The sequence below is a fragment of the Cnephaeus nilssonii genome, assembly GCF_951640355.1.
Source record: "Cnephaeus nilssonii genome assembly, chromosome: 3".
Classification (NCBI taxonomy): Eukaryota; Metazoa; Chordata; class Mammalia; order Chiroptera; family Vespertilionidae; genus Cnephaeus; species Cnephaeus nilssonii.
The window spans coordinates 62,732,219-62,751,174 of record NC_137074.1 but is presented as its reverse complement, the minus strand read 5'-3'; the positions used below and the strand labels follow the sequence as shown (position 1 = coordinate 62,751,174).

Below are 18,956 nucleotides of genomic sequence, written 5' to 3'. Positions count from 1 at the left end.
TGCTGCACATTGTAGGTAATAAGAATTGAAAACTCCTTCTCCTCCCCTTTTTCCTGAGAGCATGAGCTTTAGAATCAAACTTAGTCTGTGTCCCTTGCTTCTGTCTGCTGCTCATGTCACATAGGAAAGGCCCTTTTATGACTTTGGGCTTCAATGTCTGGAACTCTAAACTGGAATAAATTATATCTACCCTCCCAGGGAATTTATATAGACTCACTGGCACACACGTAAAGGCACGGAGGACTTAAGATAACAAAAAGTTATCAGTCTAAAGCATATTTTCAAATAGGGGTTGTTTGTATCTGTGTCTTTGTATCTGTGTGCCTCTGTGTGTTATATGTGCATATGTGTATTTTTTCTGTGTATTAATACAGAGAAGGAAAGAACTGTCGGGACATCCCTTTGTCTCTGTCACCAGTCACAATTGTGTGATGTGAAAATGAATTTGAATGATGTGGAAAACCACTCCTCACTGAAAAGGGTAAACAAATTCTCTTTATTCATTTTTTAGGTGACACATATTATATGGAGCCACCACTCCCCCCATCTTTTGAACTACATCTAAGGATTCTTTCATCTGAAAAGTTCAAAATATGCCCACTTACCTATGCATCTTAGAGAAATCTTTCTTTCTAATGCCCAAAGTATGTATCTCATACTTTACAACAAATAGGTAACCAAAATTAACTTATCATATATCCCTGTTAGCGCTCAGGGATACATGGTTTCTGACCATAGTGGGTTGAATTTGTTCCCTAGGCCAATTAGTTAAATAGCAGGGGATAAAATATGATCTTGGGTTATTCCCTCTGACAAACAATGCATTAAGGGAAAAATTTCCATTTAAAGCCAATATTAATCGTTCCTTTTTTCCAAAGTGGTATGACCTTGGTCTCCACAATGACTCGAATAGTGATTGCCAGAAATGCTAGTGCTCTCTGATCGTGTTTTCTTAATTCTATAGTCTGAGTAAAAGGCAGAGTGTATTGTTAAATGTATTATGGGTTATATTTAGAGTTGATCAAGTTGATATATCATATTCAAAGGCCAAGTCCTGCCCTTGGATGTGTCTAATGTATAAATGTGCATTTCTGACCAGAGGAACATCTGCTTGAAATGCACTGTTCTTTTGCTAATGGGATGTTTAGCTCACGTCAGGTGGAGGGCCCTGGGCACACAGAGCCTGCTGCCTGCTGCCTGCTGCCTGCTGCCATACTCACAGTTCACAGTGACCTTGACTTGTTTGACATCCGCCGAGGAGACCTCATTGGCGGCTTTGCACTCATATTTGCCTGACTGCTCCCTGGTGATGCCGAGGATCTCCAGATATTCTTCTTCTCCTTCAAATTCTCTTCCTGAAAAACAGAAGTTTGCATGATTGGCTTTTGAAGTTTAAAAGCAGATTGCCTCTTTTTGTTTTTAGAAGCAAATAATTTACATGGTTTTTCAATCATCTGACAATGTGTTTTGTCTGAGGTCAACTCCACAGAAGCAGACTCCAAGACAAAAAGTCATGTGGGAGTGATTAAAGAGGAAGTCTTCTCAGGAAAACTGGTGAGGAAGTGGGAAGATGGGACTTGGCAAGAAAGAAGCCAAGCTATGGTGTAATGCCAAGTTCACAGGAGGCCAGCTGGCTCCATCCCTTGGGGAGCTCTGGGGATAGCACATTTCCCACTTCCTAGTCTTCCTGACCAAGAAGCCAGGAGCTGGATTATTTGTTCACACCCCTCAGTCATTGGTTAAGGGCTTAGGACAAAGTGGGAGTTGGGGAGAGGTGTACACAAGTTGTAAAGGGCTGACATCATCGATCACACCACACTGCAATGAGCTTTTTCAACCAAGGTTGTGTTAGAAGGAAACGTGGCTTTCTTATGAGAAACTGTCACTCTTCTCCCCAGTGTATGTAGAATTCTGTTCACAAAGGTCACGTTCAGAACCCTATTTTGCAGTTATGGCTTCCTTGTTCAGTGTGAAACTCCATCAGTCACTGAGACTTCCAGGCCATGGGCCAGATCCATTAGAATGTGCTGCTGATGGTGCATTTTAAGTAACACTGGCTTAAATAGTTGGGATTGACAGGCTTGTTTAATTCCCTTCATGAAGGGAGAGAGGAGATAAATAATGAAGAAGTGGAGGGAGAAGAAAAGGAAAAGGGAACAGAGAAGGTAAAGAAGAAAAGAGGTTGAGCAGGGAGAGCTTGGCCAGAAAGGACTATGGACTTCAAGTCTAGCTAAATTAAGCCCACTCACCCTCAAGTTGCAAAACTCCACGGCTGCTTGGGTTACAATAGAGAAGCTGGGAGAGTGCTAAAGAGCATAGTTCTGCAATTCCGGTCATCCTACACTAAACGGTACCAATTAATAGCTCTGCTCAAATGCCACAAGCTGTTTCCCTTTTCTGGAAATTCCCTGATGGCCATATCAACATACCAGACAGACAGCACAGAGACAAATCCATTGTCTAAATATGTCAACTAAGCCTGTTAACTAGGCTCCCCATAGAACATACAGCCACTTTGATAACAGTCTATAACACAACTGTCAGGAACACTCCAAACTTAAGTCTTCTGTCAATGTCTCTATCACTACCTTTGAGGAAACTTTGCAATCCCAATAATAAAAAAGGCAATGGTTATATAAAATTATTTGGTTCTGAAGTCCTAAACATTATCTAGCACACACTTTACTAAAAAGTGTTTTAGAATACTTTTATATACCTTAGCTGCATATCCTATATAATAAAGAGCTAATATGGTAATTAGATGGGATGGCGGAACGACCTTCCAGAATGACCAGTGGGTGAGGGTGGGGCTGCGGGGCCACGAGGCAGCCGAGGCTGCAAGGGCTGAGCCCCTTGCATGAATTTTGTGCATTGGGCCTCTAGTCCTATATAATAAAGAAGTAATATGCAAACTAACCTTCATGCCTTCACAAGATGGCTGCCTATGACCAGGCCGGCAGGGGGGTTAGTGAGGGACAACCAAACAACTGAACAGCAGGCTGCTTGAGGCGACCAGGCCAGCAGGGGGGTTAGTGAGGGATGACCAAATTTCTGAACAAGCTGGCTATGTGAGGAGACCAGGCTGGCAGGGGGGTGGCAGTTGGGGGCAACCAGGCCAGCAGGAGGACAGTTGGGGGCAACCAGGCTGGCAGGGGGGCAGTTAGGGGTGACCAGACCAGAAGGGAGGCCAGTTAGGGTTGATCAGGCCAGCAGGCAGAGGCAGTTAGAGGTGATCAGGTTGGCAGGGGAGGGCAGTCAGGAGCTATCAGGCAGGCAGGCAGGCAGGTGAGCAGTTAGGAGCCAGCAGTCCCGGATTGTGAGGGTGATGTCCGACTGCCGGTTTAGGCCTGATACCTAGGATCAGGCCTAAACCGGCAGTCGGACATCCTCTGAGAGATCCCAGATTGGAGAGGGTGCAGTCTGGGCTGAGGAGACCCCCTGCATGAATTTTGTGCACCGGGCCTCTAGTATGCATATAAATTCTTTGGTTAATCTCTTCTCTCCCTCCCCCTTCACTCCCTTTTAATGATCCTAATAAGAATACCCTTTTACTGGGGAAGGACGGATATGCTTAGTACTCTGCTCTACAAGGCTGGGCGGGGCACTTCTGGTCATGTCCTGAGGATGTATCTGCTGTGTGCAGTTATTATTTCAGAAAAAGGTGCAGGGACAATAACAGAACCCCTGGTGGAAACAGAACAATACCATTCTTTCATCCGAGCAACTGCAATTGCTTGTTTCAAGGCATAGAATACATAGTGTTAGTCTTGAGTCACAAAATTCTAAAATGCACTCAGATTCTCTTATTCCTCCTCACCCTTTGTCCCAAATGTATCTGTCCGTATGGGGACACCTTTCTCGCATTTTTTCAGTTCACTCTGACCAGCTGCTCTTAACCCAATGGTCCTGTCACCACTTTCTTTCACTCGCTCAGCCATAAGAAGGTTCTCAGGCCAGAATGTCACACTTAACCTGTGGTTCAGTTCGCTGTGGAATGAAGCCCTGTGGCTACAACTTGGGCTCTTTTCTTGTTCCTACCATTTTCTGCCCTTGTATAAATGTTTACCTGAAATGCAAATTTCAGTATTCTGCTGTTTTAAACATCTCAGCCTATTTCCACAAGCGTGCTCACATCGCCGAGTGTTATATTTATTCTGGGATCGGTGTTTAGTTTAAATCTCCCTTTGCTTAATGTGCTTTTGTGTCTCCTGGCAATATGCAGTTACCAGGCTCAATAACTCCTCGTCCCCCTCGGTGTATGCACCTTTCAAACTCCTGCGCATAACGCGCATGTCTCCTTAGTCACTGTTTACTTGTACATATTAGTTCTTTTAATATTTCGTCATAGAGCTAATGGCAAGAGGAAACTATTCTCTTCTAAGCTTGCCTTACACAGAGGAAATCAGCCAGGAATACTCCAATTAGAGTATGCCAGGTGCTGCCTTCCAAGCACAGTGCCTTCAGAGTACTAACCCTGCTTCTGTGAAACTTGGAGAGATCGCCTCCAAAATGTTGGTTTATTTAGATTTCCAGTGGCAAGCAGGAGTTTGTAAGCAAGCAGCTATTTACAACTAAATACATTTTGCCCTGGCTGGTGTGGCTCAGTTGGTTGGGCATTGTCCCTGCACTGAAAGGTTGTCTTTTAGATTCCCAGTCAGGGTACATGCCAGGGTTGTGGGTTCTATTCCTGGTGGGGGGCATGCAGGAGGCAGTAGGTCAATGTTTTGATCTCACATCGATGTTCTCTCTCTCCCGCTCTCATCCTCTCTCTCTAAAATATCTATAAAACGAAATTCCATGGCACTTCTCTTTCTCACTTTCTCCCGTTCTCTGTTCTTTCTCTACCTCTCCTCTCCCCTCCCCTCCCCTCCCCTCCCCTCCCCTCCCCTCTCCTCCCCTCTCCTCTCCTCTCCTCTCCTCTCCTCTCCTCTCCTCTCCCTCTCTCTGTCTCTCTTTCTTTTTCTCTACACACACACACACACACACACACACACACACACACACACACTCACACACACAGCTATTTATTTGCATATAACCTTCCACTCTATCTTTTAGGAAACAACATACACATTATTCACTAACACCCAAATATTTGCTCACTAAATAAAGCAGACCTATTCTTGAAAATTTCTCAGGACATGATAACCAGTCCTCTATTTAATTTTTTTTTAAAAAGCTTACTACCTCAATACTCATTATGGTATTTGTTGTTCTTTTCTTTTATTTGAGATACAACAAATGAAATATAGGAAACTTGTGAAATTTGAGGGTTTTATGAGTTTGAAAAGGTAGAATCCCAAGGATTGTAATATGTTAGAAAATTGATGAATCTTTTTTCAATATTCTGAGAAGAGTCTTATAACCATAACATCTCCTTAGATCATTTTTTTCACTGAAGAGGAAACGTGTGTGTTTGAAATGGCGTTGACATTCCCTTTACTCACCTAAATCTGAGCATTTACAAGTAGTGGCTGCAAACACAATAGTGATAAACACTAAAGAGAGTCCTGCTCTGTGGGGTCAGCCCCTCCACAGAAGCTCCACTGTAGTTGCTATAGTATCAGCCAGTACACATACAGATTAATGAAAAGCAAACAAGTGGAACTTGTCTGCAGATTGTGTATGTGTGTGCATGTGTGTGTTTGTGTGGGTCCGTGGTTGAAAGGGGAGTGAAAAGGGTGAATAAAAGCAAGCTATAAAATTCTGTCTCTAAAAAGAAAAGAAGATTGTGAATCAATGATGTCATTTGAAGTTCCCTGTGCTAACTTGAAATGCTATAACAAGTTTCTGTTCATACAGTACATTTCATGTTTTTACCCCTAAGGACATACTCACCTGTTTCTGTTTTTATTATTTCCCTACTTCTTCTTTTTTTTTTTTTCACTTTACATTCTATACAAACATACTAAAAAACAAAACAAAACAAAACAAAAAAAATGAAGCCAGAGAGGAAGACAATAAATCTAGGGGAAAAAAATGCCTACAATGGGGTTATATTTCCTGCCATGTCTCTTTCCAGATCCTTTGAAGATTTTGTTTCTCAGTTTCACATCCCACCTGAGAGATCCTTTAGAGCAGTGGCCCCCAACCTTTTTCTGGCCATTCCCCATCTAAGCATCTCTAAAATTTTGATGCCCCCCCATGACATATAATTCTTATTATTAAAAATCCGAACTCCTATTCACGTGGAGAAAGCCTAAAAGGCCATTAACTTGGTCTAAACAAACTTCCAAAGAACATGGCATCCATGAAAGAGAAAAATAAAAGAACAAAAGGATAGTTGAAGTACTGAGGAAGAAATCACTAAGAAATTGTTAAAAATAATAATATGAAATGATATGAAAAATAGCAAATAAAGCTTCAAAATGTATAATAGAGTACTGAAATGCATAAATATGCCACAATGTATATTTATATGCTATATATGAGGCCCCTAGAACCATAAGAAATGCAAAATATTCACTGTTAATAATTCATTCTCAAATTACCCCCCTTAAAAATCAAATTGCCCCCCCCCCCTGGTCAGATGTGTGCCCCAAATTGGGAACCACTGTTTTAGAGTTTGACAATGTTTCTGTCCAAAGGCTGAATCCACTCTTCACTGCTACTTCTCATCACCCATCAAGGAAGGCATGAAGAGTGAACTGACCCATGATTGAAAGAAGGCAGGTGTTGGGGACAGGCACAATTGCCAAAAGCAGTAATAATAGGAAATTGGGAGACACAGAGAAGAACAAAGTATTGAAGAGAATGGAAGGGGGGCAAGGAAGTGACATAATGAATATGAATTTAAGAAAGAGAAGAATAAAAATGAAAAAAGAAAGTTCTCTAAAGAGTCATTTGACTATTAAGATACATAAGCTACATGGAAGAGAAGGGGTGGGTTACTCTGCTGTAGATCTGCTTCCTGATCAAATAGTAAGACCACAACAGGGTGTGAAAACTGGCCCCATGCCTTCTGCAGCCCCAAAGGGTGGAGTTAGTACCCAGAAACTGGAGGCAAGCACAGTGTTAGGAAAGATCTACAAAAGGATTTGGCTCTGTGAATAAGCATGGGCCAAATGAAGAACACTCTGGCATTATTTTCCTGGCATCCAGAGAGATCCAATTCATTATGGTTTGCATTTTTCCTTTCACATACAAAAATCAGCAAGCTGACATAGTTTGAGCTCAGCAACCCACTGGAGGCTGCCATCCACACATCCTTTTCAGTCCTGGGCCATGACATTTTGTTATTGTACTAACACCTAACCGATACCACCTACTTGGTTTCAGTTTTTAGAAACTATTCTGCCCTTCCAAATGCTAGGCTTGAAAACAGGATCCCCTATGTTTGGTTCTCTGAAGAGCAATTATATTGATAATAGCTATCACTCCATTGTAGGGGCCACATCTGGTTTTGCTCATCATTGTACCCCATTGTGCAGCATAATGTGGGATGCTGGTATGTTCCATAAATATTGCAGGATGACTGTTGAATGAGTTATCACTTAAATAAACATGTTCTAGGTACTGTGCTGGGTGAGTTGCATATTTCTTTATTTAATGCACAATACTGTTAATATTGCTTAAAGACAAGGAAACACAGGGACCCAAGTTTAAAGTAGGCCCTTAAGGAATGTGCCCAAGTTGGTAATGTTATTAAGGGAGAGCTGAGGTTTGAACAAGGTCTATGAACTTTTGGACCCCCCCGTTTCTAATGAGGCATGATGACTTTCATCATTAGAATGCCAGGAGGTACTAGAGTTGGCTGAACTCTTAGCCTTCAGAATCTGCTCGATTTCTGTTTCTGAGTATACCGGGAAGTCAAGAGTGGGACAATTGGGGCATTTCCAAAGCAAAGCAGCTCAGTTATAGACAGTCATCAGCTTTTAAGTTTGCACTCTTCACTTAATTTCTTTATTGAGAAAATCAAATAAAGCAGTAAGCAAGAAAAAAGTTGGTATTTACAAGTTTAGTCCCACCCACTTATTTAGAGAGCCCCATGGGAAGCAACAGTATAAAGCACTGGTACACATAAATGCCAGCCACCAGCAAAGGAGCTACAGGAGCAGTGTAGAGTGGACTTATTAGGTGTACTGGTTAATAATGCGGATTTTGTAATCAAAGAAAAGACGATAATTTCAAGAGAAACATCAAAAGTGCTTTATTTAAAGGAATGTCCATCGCTAGCTACACATTTCCCCATCTTTCAGGTAATTTGTGGATACCGTCCCAATAGAACTTTTCTTGTTTTGAGGCAAACCATTCAGAGACCCAATTTTCCACTTCTTCGTATGTTTTGAAGTGCTGCTCAGAAAGTGCGTGTGCCATCGGTCAGAACAAGTGGTAATCTGAAGAGCAATGTCTGGTGAATACAGTGGGTGGGTTAATACTTCCCAGGCAAGATCTTTTAACATGTCTTTAACTGGTTTTGAAGTGTGTCATTTTTCATCACGAAGCAAAATTACTTTGCCATGTCTTCTGGCACATTCTGGTCATTTCATGATCAAAGCGTGGTTCAAATTGATTATTTATTGTTGGTAGCGATCAGTATTAATAGTTTCACCTGGTTTTAGAAGCTCATAATACACCACACCTTCCTGATCCCACCAAACACAGAGCATTGTCTTCTTTCCGAAGTGATTTTGGCCTTGCAGTCGATGTTGATAGTTGACCTGGATCAACCCATGATTTTGTGCACTTGGAATTCTCAAAATAAATCCACTTTTCATCACCAGTCATAATTCCATGCAAAAAAACCTGTCTTTCGTGCAGTTGAAGCAACATTTTACTGATGACTTTTCGGTTTTCCATTTGTCTTTTGTTCAGTTGATGTGGCACCCATTTTCCTTCCTTAAAAATCTTTTCCATTGCTTGTAAACAATCAGAAATTGTTTGCTGAGCAACGTTTAATCTTTCTGCAAGTTGTTTTTGAATTTGACATGCATCTTCATCCAATAATGCTTGCAATTGTTGGTCTTCAAACTTTTTCGGTTGATCTGGACGTTCTTTGTCTTTCACATCGAAATCATCACTTCTAAAGCATTTAAACCAGCATTCACAAGTATCTTGAGATGGAGCATGTTCACCATAAGCTTCCCGATGTATCCAGCAGCACTTTTCTTCAAAATAAAGTAATGAATTATAACGTCCTGCAAATGCTCTTTTTTTTTGGCACGAAATTCAACATTTTTAAGTGTAAAATATCTATGATGTTAACACCTTCAGCAAATTTGCCATATGAAGTTTTGAAGCTTGCTGTCAATACAACAAAATAGCATACATATCAAATCGCATGTATATCAACATATGTGTAACTCTATTGGAAAAAATCTGCATTATTAACCAGTACACCTGGTATGTTAGGAAAGACTTCCTGGGAGAAGTGAGTTTTCAGGAAGTTGAATATCACGAGGGAAGAGAATCAGAGTTGCCTAATTGTGAGAGGTTGTGGCAGGCTGGAATGCCAGCCTGAAATAGAGCTCACTGCACAGGAGAGATAAGCAGTGAGGGGACAGCGGGACATATTCTAGGGTGTGAGAGGTGGTGTGAAGACTGAATTTGCTTTGTTCAGTACCTCTGCATCTCAATAATGGTACAGTGAAACCTTTCAGCATCCACAAAGTACTGAGTAAAATTGACATTTTGTATAACATTCTTCCCTCTCCTCCCTCCCTTCCTGCCTTCCTTTTCTGGAGTCAACAAGTGTAAGCAGAGAATCCCATGGAAATTCTATTTGTTTAAAGTCCTTTCTACATCAACACCGCTTAGGAGACTCTGGGCGAGAATTTATTGGAACTGAGACCTAACATGTACTGTGATACGTCACCCTGTGACTTGCTGTGAAAGTGAAGATGGTTCTTCAAGGATGTCCAATAGTCCTCATCAGTCCTGACCAACTGACAGTGGCTGCCTGGGGCATGATGCTGAGAGGGATTCTGAGGCAGAGCCTGGGCTCAATGGGAAAGAGGCACAATGTCTGTGAAAGCAGAGGGAGTGTGCACCCCACACTTGGACCCTCACCTCCCTGGGGTCTCCTTGTAGTACACTTGAGTTTTCTTGGGTATGCAGAAATCTATTCTAAAAGCAGTGTGGAGGTTGAAAGCTAGTGACTTCCTGGGTTTGAGTGCTGTTGGTACTCTAAGGTGATTTGAAAGAAGTGTTTATTTTGGAGTGGAAATAATGAGTTTGACTCTTGATGTGGTTGGTATCAGTTTTTCTTAGAACATCCTGGGGAGCACATTCGATAGGCACTCGGAAATATGGAGTTGCTAAAAACTGGGGTTAAATATGGATCAACTGTTCAATATATGCACTGGTGGTCATTCAAACACAGTAGTAGGGACTGCAGAACATTTGTGTGATGCCTTGATGTCACAGGGCAAGGACTCACTGTCTCTCTTCCTTTTTATTACCTCAGGGATGTGGGGAAGAAGAGGCCTAGAGATAAAACTGTAAAAGGAAATACCTAAAAGACTCCTTTGCAATAAAATAGACGTGAAAACTCCTGCAGCTGTTGATTATTTTCTAGACTATTTCCTAAGAAGGGGTAGGGAAGAACAAAGAATCACTAGTCTGAGAGAGTAACAACCATGATCTTTCACCATTGTTGTCAGAACCGTAGGGGTATTCCACCACCTGTCATTAGTGATTCTGCCGTGGCTGAGGATTAAATATCAAGGGATATGAGATCAGCGGTTGCTGTTTTCAAAAGTCACATAAATCAATTGACATTTTGTAAGCGAATGTGTTAAGCTCAGCAGGGCGATCGCACCGTGGAAGGATTGCCCAGTGGAAGGATTGCCCAGGACAGTTTTGTGGCTGCCACAGTAGCCTTTAAAGGTAATTAAAACAAAGCAGGCGATAACCCCATCTGGCCCTTAGCCCTTTCCTTACAGGCCCAGATGCTGCAGTGACCTCATTTGGGCTCACCCCCAAATCCCAGACTCACTTCTTCAGCTAGTCCTACTGCTGAAGGAGCTGTTCCATCCAATTTAGAAAACTGTTCTCGCTTAAAGTCAATAAATAAGTAATGAAGAGAAAAGTGGGAGTAAGGTGGCGAGGCCCGAAGAGGAAATGGTTTGAGCATGAGCTAAAGTGATCTTCTTAGAATGTTCCCATTTAACAGAAGGTGGGCAGCCTTCGGTTGCTCAGGGGTCAACACAAATAGTAACAGGAAGGAGTCCAACAATTTGCTTCTTGTCCTTAGACCCAAATGAATGAACTAGGAATCAGTCACCACCATCAGCTCTCAGTTTGGATGGCAGCCCTCTGTATACCAGCACCCCTCCATCCTGCCCCTGGGTGTTCTGGGCTTTCTCTGAAGCAGGCGGATGTCAGTGGGAGGGAGGGTCTCAGCGGCAGTGTTGGGAGGACACATCAGGCGGAGTGGGAGAGACTAGAACGAGCTCACATCTGCTCTAGAAGGCAGTCTTCTCCCAGGCTGGGCTACACACGCCTGGAAGGCTGCAAGGCCAGTGGGCCAAAGCTTAATAGGAAAACAGCAACGATTTGTCTCCACTGCTATTTATGTTTCAAGCCCATGACAGGCTGTCAGTACAAGTGAGGGTCGCTAAATTTACTGCTTTTCAGATTACTGCCACAGTCTCTGCTTTGACAAGTCACTTCATTTAAAAAGCACCCCATGAGGATGTTTCCTCTACTTCGTTTTAAATAAAAACAAAGGCAGGGGGAAAGGGCCACCACAGAGGTTTAGTTTAAAATGAAGGAAGCCCACAAAACTGTCTTAGCCTGATGGGAGGGCCCTGCTTTCACAAATCCCCTCTAATTAAAGTGGCAAGTGAGGGAAAGGGGTACCCCAAAGTTCTTGGCTTGACTGATTTGTGGGATGGATGGTATTTTTATGGGGGTGGTGCCTGTGGTAATAAAATGAGTTTTTATATCTGTTGACTTTGAATGCTTCAAGGACATTCAAGTGGAGATTCCTTTTAAACAACTGAATATAAATGAAGAATAAAACTACTTATATTTTTTTACTCTTTATTTTCTTAAATATTCATTTATTTTCTGAGGTTTTTATAGGCTAAAGAAATTATAGACAACAAGAAGAAATAGCCAGTTAGGGGGTAAAAGGCATAGAGATGAGGTATCTCCAAATGTCAAATAAGATTAATAATTCAGTATATAATTTTTTAATGTAAAAAGACCTAATACTTAAAGTATACATGCAAATCAACTGATCTGAACAGTAGAGAATGGCTTCTGAGTCCCATTATAAACAGTCATTTGACAAATACCAATTTGTGGCAGCCAATAATTTAAACAGGAAATACAAGAAACAGAGGGAGTAGAAAACAGATATTATTCCTATATCTTATAAAAATTGCATTCTCATCAGGGTTAAGTGCAGTTAAATGGCTCTGGAGGGCCTTGCCTTCTTTCCTGTGAGAGCAAAATGGATTAAAGGACTTGGGAATTACACTTGAACTTTGTCTAATAGTTTCTATTTAAAACTATTAATCATATTTCCTCAATGATTTTAAATTCTAATCCTATTTACAACTTGGTTTGTTTCTTGATTCTGTTTATCTATTCCTGGACCAGTCTGTTATGATTTTAATTACATTAGCTTTTTTAATATTTTTAAATTAAGGATATGAATAGTTATTTTTCAGCATTTTTCTGATTGGTTCCAATTTTTTTTTTCCAGATGAACTTTAGAATTATCTTCTAAATAAAACAAAAACAAATATCTTTGACCAGGTTTATATTGGACTTAGAGGTTAATTTAGAGAGATATAGCTTTACAATCTTGATTCCTTCTATCCAAGAATAAGATATTACATTTAGGTGTCCCTTACTCATCTATCAATTGCTTATTTTTCTTCCTAATTCCTGAGAAATATGCATTAAACTTATTCTGATATATTTTATATTTTTTTTATTTTTAGTGAATGGGGTCCTTTTATTAGCATGTCAAACTGGCGGCTGGCAGGCCGCATGCCTCTTTTATTTAACTTGTCATATTTAGAAAAACCATAGTTTTATATGTCAGTTCTCTCATTAGCTACCTATTGAATTATCTTTTTCTCTTGTTGTTGCAAAAATAGTGTGGAAATAATGGACTGTCTTATTTTTTAAAAAATCAAACCCTCACTTTATTCACTAAAACAAATTTAGATAGATCAAATGATTTCAAATTAAAATTTAAATTGTAAAAGTACTAAAAGAAAATAAAACAGTTTGGTAATATTGAAAAAGGGCATATCTTTCTAAGCAAGTCATGAAACATAGAATCAATAAAAAAAGAGATTGGTTTGACTATATAAAAAGTAAAAATTTTTCCACACTAGAAAATTTTCATCCACAAAGTCAACACACATGTGACAAGATGAAAAATGTACGTATAATATACATGACAAAATGGCCAAAATCCTTAAAAAGTTGATTTTTCAGTCAGTAGGCTGGTCCAACCATTTTGGGAGAGAGTTTGACAATATTTATTAAAGCTGAGAATGTGTGCTGTGATGCTCACAGAAGCATCAGAAATACCCACATCATATCAGGGTAAATAAATTGTTACACATTTATATAATAGAACACCACGAAGAAAGAAAATGAATAGGAGGTTGCTAAAAGTGGCAACATGGGCAATCTCCTAAACATAAAGTTTTGTGAAGTAAATAAAACAGAATAAATAAAGTATAAATTTCATCATCTGAAAATTATATACAAGCAAAACTAATCTTTATTTTCCAGGAATGCTATATATTTAAAAATGTATAAAGCCAAGCAAGAAAAGGATTGTCTTAACCTTTTGCACTCGGATGTCGAGTGTGACTCGACACGGTTAGCATTAGAATAAAGAAATAGAGAAAAAAGCAAGCGAGTGCAAAGGGTTAAAATATTATACCTAGCATTTATCAAGTGCTAACTATGTGTCATATTTTTATACAAATGTATTCACTTAAAAAATTAATTCATGTAATATAATGATAACTAGTCATAAAGAGATATATTGATTATAGAATACTATATGTAGAATACTATGTATAGAATATGTGCCTTTATGTGTGTATATAATAAATGCACATATTCTTTAATCTTCTTTGTATTTGACAGTTGTGTACACACATAAAGGCACATATTCATATCTATGCTTTTTAACACACTTGATATATCCTATATAATAAAGAGGTAATATGCAAATTGACCATCATGCCCTCACACAAGATGGCCATCCCCATGTGGTCAAAGATGGGTGTCCCTATGTGGACACAAGATGGCCACCACAAGATGGCCAGGAGGGGATGGCAATTGTGGGCAATCAGGCCAGCAGGGGAGGAAAGTGGGGAGGGACCAGGCCTGCAGGGGAGGGCAGTTGGGGGGGACCAGGCCTGCAGGGGAGGACAGTTAGGGGCGACCAGGCCAGCAGGGGTGGGGGCAGTTAGGGGAAATTAGGCCAGCAGGGGAGGACAGTTAGGGCAACCAGGCTGACAAGGGAGGGAAGTTAGGGGTGACCGGCCAGCAGGCGAGGGCAGTTGGGGGCAATCGGGCTGGCAGGTGAGCTGTTAGGCATTGATCAGACTGGCAGGGGAGTGGTTAGGGGGTGATCAGGCTGGCAGGCAGAAGCGGTTAGGGGCAATCAGACAGGCAGGCAGGCGAGCAGTTGGGAGCCAGCAGTCCTGGATTGTGAGAAGGATGTCCAACTGCCCATAGGATCGGGCTTAAACGGGCAGTCGGACATCCCTTGAGGGGTCCCAGATTGGAGAGGGTGCAGGCTGGGCTGAGGAACAACCCCCCTCCCCCCATGCACAAATTTCGTGCACTGGGCCTCTAGTATATATATAAAATGTGTGCACAATATTAGTAATAGTCATGCTTCTGAATTATGGAATCAGAGTGTCAGAAGTGTGTGGTCAGGGAATTTTATGCTTTCCTATACTGCTTGAATTTTTGACTCAGAACATATATTTTATATTAGAAGTTTTTAAAAATGAAATTGGATTTAATACTTTCAGTACAGGGGAAAGACATACCCACCCTTGTGGCTGTATCCTCAGGGCAGGTTTCTCATAATGAAAAAGAAAATCTCAGAGATTTTTTCTATTTCTGGCATAAGGAAAGAAGAATTAATAGAGAAATAAGACCCCAAAAACATAATGACAGGAGGAATAGTAGCAAGGAAGTTGACATTATATAAAATCATAAAAATTCTCTAATTGGCTGGATAATATGGAGTTTTAATGACTGTATGTGGGCATTGTCTCTTTCACCCTACCTCCTGTACTATTCAAATGTGGCTATTAAAGAATTGTGACCTGCAGGCTCAGCCCACTCAGTCCTGAAGCAGTGAGACTTGAGCCTGTTGAGAGAGGTTTGGACATAGAGTGCTGATCCTGAAGGTGGAGGTATCTATATGCATACTCAGTTGCCTTTTCTCTGCTGACTCTCCACCCTGTGGCACTACTTTGCTTGAAAGCTCTTCAGTTCTTGTCACTGGCACTCAGATTGCACTCTGGTCCCCAGATGCAGCTAAAATTGGGCTGAATCATGAACCTGATCCATCATCCAGTTGTCAGTATCTCCCTTCCTCCAAGACTGAAGTCTTCGTGCTGAGTTTTGATCACTGACTAATAGTCTACTAGCCTTGATGCAGCACCATTATCCAGAAATCTGTACCCTACTATTGTCATAGCCCTTTGCATCTGCATATTCTAAGAATGACCCCAACTTGAGTTTCTTTAATGATATGAACTATGATTCCTCTAGGAAAGAGGAGGAGACCTGAGGTGTGGGTAGAAAGAATTCATCATTAGGCTTGTTTTGTTTTTCCTGTTATACACCATCAGCCCATTTGAAACTCAGCTTATCTTCCTTTCTTACATGGAACTTCTAAGTTTGCTAGTGGCTTAGGCCCCTCACAACCTAACAGGCAAGAACTAAAAAATTATTTACTTAAGAGTATACAATTAATAGGGTCTATATCAAGAGATCAGGTGATAACTAATACCTGTCATACAAAAATATTAGGCTCATTATTTTCCTCACATCATATAGCACAGAAATTTGTATCTCAACCAAGCACTTCAATGTACCCAATCATCTGTTTATATCAGACAACTTCCCAGCCCTGTGTTGAAGCAGTTTTGCCTTGTTCTAGGCAGCTGGTCAGTCTGCCTACAAAGTCTGCTCCATCACGTCCCATACCTACCATGTAAGGATCTCACTACAATCACACAGAATAACTGTCCAGGGATTCAATTGCTAATGGATTTCAACCTAGGATTGTCAAGTGCTTGTTTAAGACATTTGATAATTATAAGGCATGTTGTTATGAACTGAATGTTTGTGTTACACCAAATTCATATGTTGAAATCCTACTCCAATGTGATAATATTAAAAGATTGGGTCTTTGAGAAATTATGAGGTCATGAGAGCAGAGCCCTCATGAATGTCAGTAGTGCCCTTACAAAAGAGACCCCAGAGCCCTGGCTGGTGTGGCTCAGTTGGTTGAGCATACCAGTAGTCCCATGCACTGAGAGGTCGCAGGTTCGATTCCAAGTCGGGGCACACAGCTGGGTTGCAGCCTCCATCCCCAGTAGGGGGCATGCAGGAGGGAGCTGATGGATGGTTCTCTCTCTCTCCCTTCCTCTTTCTCTCTAAAAATCAATAACAAATAAGTTTAAGAGACCCCAGAGATCCCTCTTTCACCCCTTTTGCCAGGTGGGGACATAGGGAAACATGGCCATCTATGAATCAGGAAGTAGCCTCTCACCATACACAGAGTCTGCTGGTGCCTTTACCTCATACTTCTCAGCTTCCAGAACTGTGAGAAATAAGTGTTTGTTATTTAAGTCACCAGTCTATGGGACTTTATTATAGCAGCCCAAACTGATTAAGACAGCATATCTACTCAGTATGCTACTATCCATTTATTTAAGAGTTTCTGGAGTCCATCCAAGGATCACATATTTAGAGCAAGCCACTTGGACCATAATTATTTGTGCATGTCTTAGAAATGGCTTCGCTGAAGTAAGACCACAGGCTTTTGTATAAAGACTACAAAAATTACCTATTTGAACACATTTTCTATGTATTTCATAAACTTCAGTCAAACTACATTACTCAATATCCTTCATAAATATATTCTATGCCTCAGATATTTGCAGAAAATAATGTCTCCTCAGATGGATATTTAAATTCTTACTACTGTTTTCAAAATAAAAAACAACAACTATGTGAATCAATTTCCCTCTTTGCTTTCACTTTAGAAAAAGTATGCAAATATTGTTCCCAGATATGGTGACCAGCTTATCTCAGGTTCCTGTCAGCATCTATTTCAGTGTTTCTCAAGTGTCACCTATATAAGGATGTCTTTGGGAGCGTATTACATGTGCAGATCACTGAGTCTTTTCATAAAATTACTGAGTCAGAACCTCTGGGGGTGAGTCCCAGGAAGCCCAGGAGTTTATAAAGCTCCCAAGGTGATGCTTGGGCATACCTACATTTGGGAACCATCTGATCTTAGTAGTCTTAGATCCAGAGGCACATCCCTTTTCTTCTCTCAAAAGACTTCAATTAACCCTGGCTGATGGATGTAATATTGGCTTGGGATAGGGGATCAATCCAGTTTTTAGGTCATGGGAGAATTAGGAGAAAAGTTAAATTATCATGATAGGAATCAACATTCTGCTTTGAACTTGATACTCGATTCCCATTCCTGAGCTAACAATTCAGCCTCCATTTGTTGGTATCACTTTGTGTCACAGACTGCTTTCATATGCTATATAACTGTATTCCATTCTCTTTCTCTACAAATGAAGCTACTTAAGTGTAGCAAATTTAAGGAACTTTCTCATTATCACACAGATAAATGGCAAAGCCAAGGTATAGGTCTGACTCTAGTGTTTTAAACCATTATACCATATTAAAAAAAAAAAAAGCTTAGCTCTATTCCTGGGACTGATCTCCATCTTGCCTACCCATTCTAGACAGTTGGTTCCTGACAAAAGCCAATGCTGACTGCCTGCTGGTCTGCCTGGACCTCTACACAAAGCCCGGACCTCAAGTCCCAACTGTCTGCTGTCCTTTACTTTCCTCTTCCCGCAGTTCAATGTGTTTTACCTGGCATGGTTGTTAGATTTCCATAATGTAAAAATCACCAAGAGTAGATCATTTACATGCAAAGTTGGACAAGGAAATACAAATTGCCTTGCCTACCTCCACTATGCACGAATTTTATTACAGAAGCACCGTGGGTCAGTGGATAAGCTGTCTGTAAACTTGGAGAAGGGCAGATGGATGGCTGCTGACCTTCTCAAGCATTGGAAGATCCTTTACAAGGAAATTAATTTGAAACAGATGAAAGATTTAACTTGTGGGGGATCATGTTACATAGGATTCCAAACATCTGACCCTACACTTCAGTAGTCTGGTTGCAGAGGTACATTGAAAGTACATGTGGCCAGCATGAGGTGCAGGCAGATAAGATGATTTTGCTGCCTCTGTGGTGAGATTTGACAGGTTTCCAGGCAGGATAAATTGCCTCAAAGGTATCAAACTTTAAAGCTTAATTATTTCCCCATTAAGACTTCTTTTGCAATGCAAATATTAATGCAAGTGGTTATACCTTTTATAAGCTAATGTCTCAATTCTCAATGAACACCTAAGGACTTGTCAGCCTTCAGGCAATCAGGATAGTTACCTGTGGGAAAAGGTTCTGGGGAACTGAAAGGACTAGAATAGAAGAAGAGGAGGTCACAAGTTCAGAAAGCACATTTTACAAAACTCTGGCTTAGTGTGCTAAATGTTTGAGGTCACTAAGAAGTAGGTAGTAAACACTGAGACAGAAAATCATTCTCACTAATATCTAGGTCTTGATGTAAAATTACTTGCAGATATACTAGTAGATAAAAAAGGTCATGGCTTGTGATATATAAATAAGTCTGCCTCAGAATAGGTATGAAACACACTTAAAGTCTGGGTCCATTTGAGATCATACTAGGCAG

At 40.7% G+C, this 18,956-nt stretch overlaps 1 protein-coding gene across 1 annotated transcript in view; it reads right to left on the bottom strand.

The window, feature by feature from the left end:
• LSAMP (limbic system associated membrane protein) overlaps window positions 1-18,956 on the bottom strand; it is a 641,226-nt gene that overhangs the window by 46,435 nt on the left and 575,835 nt on the right. The window contains exon 4 of the mRNA XM_079766437.1: window positions 1,221-1,355. Within this exon, the coding sequence (XP_079622563.1) occupies window positions 1,221-1,355 (135 nt within the window). The remainder of the gene's footprint in view (window positions 1-1,220; window positions 1,356-18,956) is intronic.